This window comes from Hirundo rustica, chromosome 4 (genome assembly GCF_015227805.2).
Source record: "Hirundo rustica isolate bHirRus1 chromosome 4, bHirRus1.pri.v3, whole genome shotgun sequence".
Lineage (NCBI taxonomy): Eukaryota > Metazoa > Chordata > Aves > Passeriformes > Hirundinidae > Hirundo > Hirundo rustica.
In genome coordinates this window covers 9,284,174-9,290,645 of record NC_053453.1, presented here as the reverse complement: position 1 = coordinate 9,290,645, position 6,472 = coordinate 9,284,174, and the positions used below count along the sequence as shown (strand labels likewise).

General features: G+C 51.8%; 1 protein-coding gene across 1 annotated transcript; it reads left to right on the top strand.

Moving 5' to 3' along the window:
- The first annotated feature begins 4,490 nt into the window (after positions 1-4,490).
- On the top strand, positions 4,491-6,062 carry LOC120751369 (inositol 1,4,5-trisphosphate receptor-interacting protein-like 1). Its single transcript, XM_040060994.1, has one exon. The coding sequence runs from the start codon at positions 4,491-4,493 to the stop codon at positions 6,060-6,062; it is 1,572 nt and encodes a 523-aa protein (XP_039916928.1).
- The last annotated feature ends 410 nt before the right edge of the window (positions 6,063-6,472 follow it).

The following is a 6,472-nucleotide window of genomic DNA, read 5'->3' as shown; positions in this document are numbered from 1 at the left end:
AAAAGCAATGTTGGAGCACCTGATTCATGAAGATGAAGCTTTGCAGTTTGCTCTGGATAGCTAAACAGGTCAAATTTCAATTCATCGGCCTGCTCACAAATTATTTAGAGAACAAATTCAGTTCAAATTATCATTAAAAAGTGTTCAGAGCAGGAGGCCTTTAAAGGCCTTAACCGGTTTTACAGATGAATCTGGAACATCTCATAAATCAGTAATAACATGGAAAAATCCTCAAACTCAGAAGTGAGAAAAAGATATTGTCGAGGTGGAAGGATCACCTCAGGTAGCTGAGTTGGCTGCAGTTGTTAGAGCTTTTGAAAAGTTTCCTGAACCATTCAATTTGGTCACAGATTCGGCCTATGTAGCAGGTGTAGTATCCAGAGCTGAACAAGCTGTACTGAGTGAGGTCACCAATTCTGCACTTTTCAACTTGCTCTCAAAATTAGTAAATCTGATCTCCCACCGAGAGCAACAATTTTATGTGATGCACATCAGATCACACACCAATTTACCAGGATTCATAGCCGAGGGCAACAGAAAGTCTGATGCTCTTGCTGCGCCTGTGGAGATGGCCCCACTCCCAGACATCTTTGGACAAGCCAAAATCAGCCATCAGCTTTTTCACCAGAATGCGCCAGGCCTAGTCCGCCAGTTCCACCTAACTCAGGAAGAACAGGCTCGGGCAATTGTGTCAATGTGTCCCTCATGCCAACAACACGCACTCCCAGCCCTAAGTGCAGGAGCAAACCCCCGGGGATTGAACAGCTGTGAGGTATGGCAGGCGGACGTGACCCACATCATGTCCTTTGGTAGGCAAAGGTATGTCCATGTATCTGTAGACACCTTTTCTGGAGCTGTCTATGCCTCTGCCCACACAGGGGAGAAGTCTAGCGATGCCATGAAACACCTAATACAGGCTTTCTCTTTCCTGGGCATCCCGAAATCAATAAAAACTGATAATGGACCCACGTACACAACCAAGGAGTTCAGAAGCTTCCTGCAGCAATGGGGAGTAGAGCACAAAACAGGCATCCCCTACTCCCCGACAGGTCAGGCCATCATGCAAAGGACCCACCAAAATCTCAAAAGGGTCCTCAACCAACAACATCAGTCTCTAAAATTAGAAACACCCCAAATCCCGTTGTCCAAAGCCCTGTTCACACTGAACTTTTTAAATTGTACCTTTGAAAATCTTCACCCACCAATTGTGCGCCATTTCTGAGAGAACTGCCAACTGCAGCTGAAAGTAAAGCCACCAGTAACGGTAAAGGATCCAGCAAGCAGGGAAACAGAGGGTCCTCATGATCTGATCACCTGGGGTCATGGGTATGCCTGCGTGTCCACTCCCTCAGGTCCCAAGAGGGTGCCAGCCAAGTGGGTGAAACCTTTCATCCCTAAAACTGCAAAACCGCCTGCAGAGGCTCCACAAGTGGCCAGTGCTGCCTGGAGGAGGAGAAAGCGCCGAACCTTCTCCTTCTAATAATCATTATTCCTTAACGCTGTTTTTCTAGACAGTTTTGTTTGCATTAAAAGTCATTTTTCTTTTTCAACTTTAAAGGTACTCAAGGTCCAAACTCTGAGCATCTCCCACGAACTGAGCCTTCCTCCTTCTTAATTTAATAAAAAAAGGGGAAATGTTGTAATGCATTAATTAGGTTTATATTTCATTGGATTTGTAATGGTTTTTCTATGTACCTGTCCTATGATCCTCCCATCCCCCACACTGAAATGTAATCCAGCCCTATTCCCTCCCACTTATCCCTGATTGGGTGGTGCCTCTGGGCCCTGCCCCCTGGGCCCTGCCCCCTGGGCCCTGCCCCCTGGGTGAAACGGCCCCAAAGGGGGAGGGGCCAGCTCTCTCTGGCACCGGTGAGCCATCGGGACAGTCCAGCTAAGCAGAGCAGGACTTGAGAATAAAAGCTGTAAAATCCCGTCTGAAGCCAGGGAGCAGACTCTGTTACTTTTGCCATCGGTTGCCATCTAGTCTCGTGGGGAAAACTACAACAGGTCATGTGTGATATTTTGTCATTCGATTAATAGATCATTTTACGTGTTCCTAATTTGTAGCGGTGTGGGATTTGTTTTGGTTTTATTGTATGTGCTGTTAATTTATTGAATGGTTCCTCCTATGTACCCTTGTTTGTTCCCGCCAAAGGTCTTTCCCTGTTTTTCTCCCCTCCAACAGTTATGTGTCAATCCCCCATTCCCTCTCATCTGGGGTCTGCCTGTCATCTTGGGGCCTTCCCCTGGAGCTAGAAAGTTCTTCCAGGGGCGTCGAGTGAAAGGTCAGATTCAGAGGGGGTCCCTCCCCGTCATCTATGTTTGGTATATGAAAATATCATTCACCAGTGTGACCCCTTCCTGGTGATCCGTGATTTGCTCACCCCCTGCCTCTTCCCCTTGTTCCACCCCCAAATAAAAGGCGCTGGCAAGCAGTCTGGGGGGCTCTGCCTGGGCAGTTACCTGGAGGTGAGGAGGTCCCGTACTGGGGCTCCAATAAAATCTTGTGACCTGCTCAGCAGAGTCTGCCTTTCTATCTCTGCCATCGTTGCCTTGCACCATCCTTGCCTACTGCCAAGACTGTGTGGGAGCCAAGACCCCACAGAACCAGATTAGCTGGCGCTGCCAGCTGTCTGTACCTTTTCAGGCCGCAGTGCCTGAGCTAGCCCGATGGAGTGTGAGGAAGACCACGCGTTAGGCACCACGACACTTAATTCAGGAGACAAACCCTGACATCTTTGTTTTCACAAAAGATTTGTGAGGCAGGACAGCACTGGTGTAAGAGAAGTGTAGGCCCTACGACTGGATGACATTACAACTTCCTGTGCATCATTCAAGTAGTGTGGATTTCTTTATTTCTCACTAAATCAGTAAATAAAGGTTAGCTGATATGAAATGCTGCCCCCACGTAAAGTGATTTTCCCAAGCGAGTGCACTTGAGATCACCCAAAAAAAAAGAAGGAGCTGATCCCAGGTGGTGTGTCAAGGCCGAGGCCTAACCAGTATTTCACAGATCACACTGCAGCCTGCAAAGGAGCTGGGGAAGGGGAGTTGCACCACCACAGCAATAAATACCAATATTAATAGTACTAAAGCTCCGCCTTGAATAATAAATACAAGTCTGCACTTGTATACTGAGAGCATCCATGGGTCACGTCACCCAAATTTATATTTGACAAGCATTGTTCGGGTGGACATTTGTTCCTGCTTTGTGAAGGGAAGTTCTGGGGTTCCCAGGTTCCCGAGTGAGGGGTCTGCACTTGGTGTCTCTTGGGGCTTTGGGTGCCCAGGGCCATGATGATGTTCCCCGAGCTGGGCTGGGGATGGCGGGCGGGGCTGGCCTGTGATGCGCTCTGGGGTCTGTGACAGCACGGGGGCCGTGTCACAATGGGGGCAGCTCTAACAGGCCCCAACGGGAGCTGCTGCCCCAGTCGAGCTTGGGCAAGTGGTGAGTACACACACAGTGAGGAGACAGGGCTGGAGGAAGGTTGGGGCAGAAGTGCCGGCACCTGGGACCTGTGTTCTGCCCCTGCATCCATCCCCCTGGCGGGAGGGCCTTGCTCAGGGCACGGTGCTTGTGGGGCCAGCGGTGCAGGCCTTGCCGCCTGCCAGCTGCCGGGGGCCCTCTCCTTCCCGCCCCCACATCCCTGCCGATCCTGCCCCCCAATTTCCGTCTCCATTCCAGCCCCGCTGAAGCCCTTCTGTGTGTCCTCCTGCAGACCATGGCTTTCTTGCCATTGCTCTTTGTGCTCGTGCAAAGCCTGATCCAGTTCCCACAGCCTGCTGGGGATGGGCTGGATGAGGCCACGCACCGGCGAATGCGGGAGCGTCAGGAGCTGCTGGAACATGAAATGACTCGGCTGCTGCAGGAGCTGGAGCAGGGGCTCCCAGAACAGCAGGATGAGGGCTGGGGAGCTGTGCTCTTTGGTGCTCTACAGCAGTGGCCAGTCTGGGTTCTTGCTGGATTCGTGCTCCTCTTGGGCCTGTGGTTTAGCCGCAGGACAAGGAGCCGTGGAGCCAGCAGCAGCGGCAAGGACCTGAACTCCCTCAAGACCATTGGAGATGAGAGAGGAAAACAACAGGTAGAAGACAGTTTTTACTCAAAGGAAGGCGGAGAAGACACGGATGTGACTGTGGAGGCTGATGACATCAACAGTGGAAATGACAGAGAAGGCAGTCCTGTATCTGCAAGTGAAGGAGATGACAATGATGCCATTGAAGGCAATAATGATGTGAAGGTGGAGGAAGACAGTGATGCTGAGAGTCACAATGGCTATGACTTAAAGAAAGACGAAGGCTGGAGTGATGGCAATGTGCCCAGAGACCACACTGCTGAAGGGAGCGTAGAAGATCCTGGCATGGTTGCTGGAAATACGGAAGGCCTAGATGAAACTAGTGAAGGAGAAAGCAAGGATGTGCAGGTGGAGGAAGACAAGGACGCTGCAAAGGAAGAAGGAGATGGGAATGATGAGAAAACCTGTAGTGCGCATATGAAGGCAGGACAAAATGGTGATGTAAATGATGGTGAGGACATTGTAGATGGAAAGGAAGTGTATCCAGGTATGAAGGTGCAGGAAAGCAGTGAAGCCAGTGAACAGAGAAGCAGTGATTGGACTGGGCAGGAAGATAGCAGTGATTGCAGGAATGAAGTAGTCCATAGAGGTTTTGCTGCAGCTGAGGAAGAAAAGGAAATGATAAAAGTAGATGACAATGATAGAAACAAGGATGAAGAACAGGGTGGTGTAAATGTGGAGGCAAGCAAGAATGAAGATAGAAAAGAAGACGAACAAGGTAACGTGGCTGCCAGAGAAAAAGAAGGCAGTGTTGGTGGCGAAGAAGAAAATGGCAGTGGTGGAACAGAAGACAGAGAAGACACCCGAGATGCTGGGAATAACCAAGGCATCCTTTTAGTGGATTACATACAGTGGCCTGTGGAGGAACTGGAGGGAGGTTGCTCACTGACAGCTGAGCTGATGGAGAGCTTCACGCACGTCTTTGTGGACAGAGTGAGCAATAGTTTCTACCCAGTGCCTCAAGAAGCCATCGGGGTGGGCAGTGCCTTTGAGGGCTGGAGTCCCCGTGACTGGGACGGGGTGTACCGCGTGCTGGTCCCCCTGAATCCCCCGCCAGGGCACGCCTTCCACCTAGAGCCGAACAGTGCAGGGCAGACGGCTGCAAGGACCTTCAGTGTCCGTGTGGAGCTGGTGTGCACGTGCAAGAGGGAGCAGCTGGGCCAGAAGCCGCTGTGCTTCCTGCACCACCCGAAGAAGAAGCTGGGGCGGAAGCGGAAGGAGTCTCTCCTAGAGACACTCTGCACCGGCTCCTACCTGGACGTGGAGAAAACCTCCCAGTGGTTCTACCAGTCGGTGAGATGCTCGTGGCGGCATGTGCCTGAGTCAGACTCATGGCACTTGGCGTTTCAGCCCTGCAGCCGTTCCTGCCGATTCCAGCTGAGCAAAGGCAGGAGGAGGCTGGCGGTGGAGATGCTCTTTGGGGTGCGCCAAGGGGACTCTGATATCTTTGTGGTCAGCCAGCCCACAGAGGCCCAGAAAGGCGGCTCCAGCATCTTTGTGAGCAGCCAGTCCATCGAGGCCAACTTCATGGCAAGCACAGCATGGCCAGAGACGTATGCTGTGGCGGAGGCGAAATTCTTCCGGCACATCGCTGGGCAGGTGCCCTGTGAGAGCCTGCACCTGAAATGCCTGCAGGTATTCACCTGCATCCTGAGGGGCACAGGTTTCTCCAGCTCCATCTGGAAGACGGTGGTCATGCACGTGCTGACCACCGTACCGCTGTCCCGGTGGCGCAGGAGGGCATTTGCGCGGCGGCTGTGGGACATCATGGCATACCTGCGCCGCTGCCTGCAGTCAAAACGCCTGGAGCACTTTGTGCTAGGCAACAAGAGGCTTCCTGCAGAGATCAGCTTGCCACTGGCAGTGCGAAGGGTTGAGCCGCTCAACCTCTTTGAGCACCTGGCCCGAGATCCGGCGGCCCACAGAGAGGCGATGCAAGCTTATGGTCAGCTGCGGTTTCGCCTCTGGGTGCTGCTCTCCAGCCACTGAGAGGAGTTCCCTGCACACAGCTGTGCTGGGGGGCTCACACCCAATGGCAGCCACGTGAACACTGCATAATTGTTGCATTTGTCACTGGCAACCCTGAAGCTGCTTTCCTGCTCCTGCGGAAGGAAGATGCTGCAGCACATGGCATTCCATGTGCAGGCACATCTCTGAGTTGCCTTACCCTTCACTTTCCACACAATGCTGTTGCCATGTTGCCTATGTCTACAAGTCAGAAGCTGCCTACACCTGCACATCCTCATGGATGACACTGAACCTGATGGAGGTTGCTCGGTACACTGCAAAGACTGGAAAATCTAGCCTGTTAGGGAATTATTGTGCTTATCCTGTAACCTATACTTTTAATGGTTTTGTAAACATGTAGTTCATCTCAGAATGTGAAAGTGTAGATAATA

What these genes read in the sequence shown, in the direction of transcription:
- LOC120751369 (XM_040060994.1), top strand. Translation starts at nt 4,491, where the DNA reads ATGAAGGCAGGACAAAATGGTGATGTAAATGATGGTGAGGACATTGTA.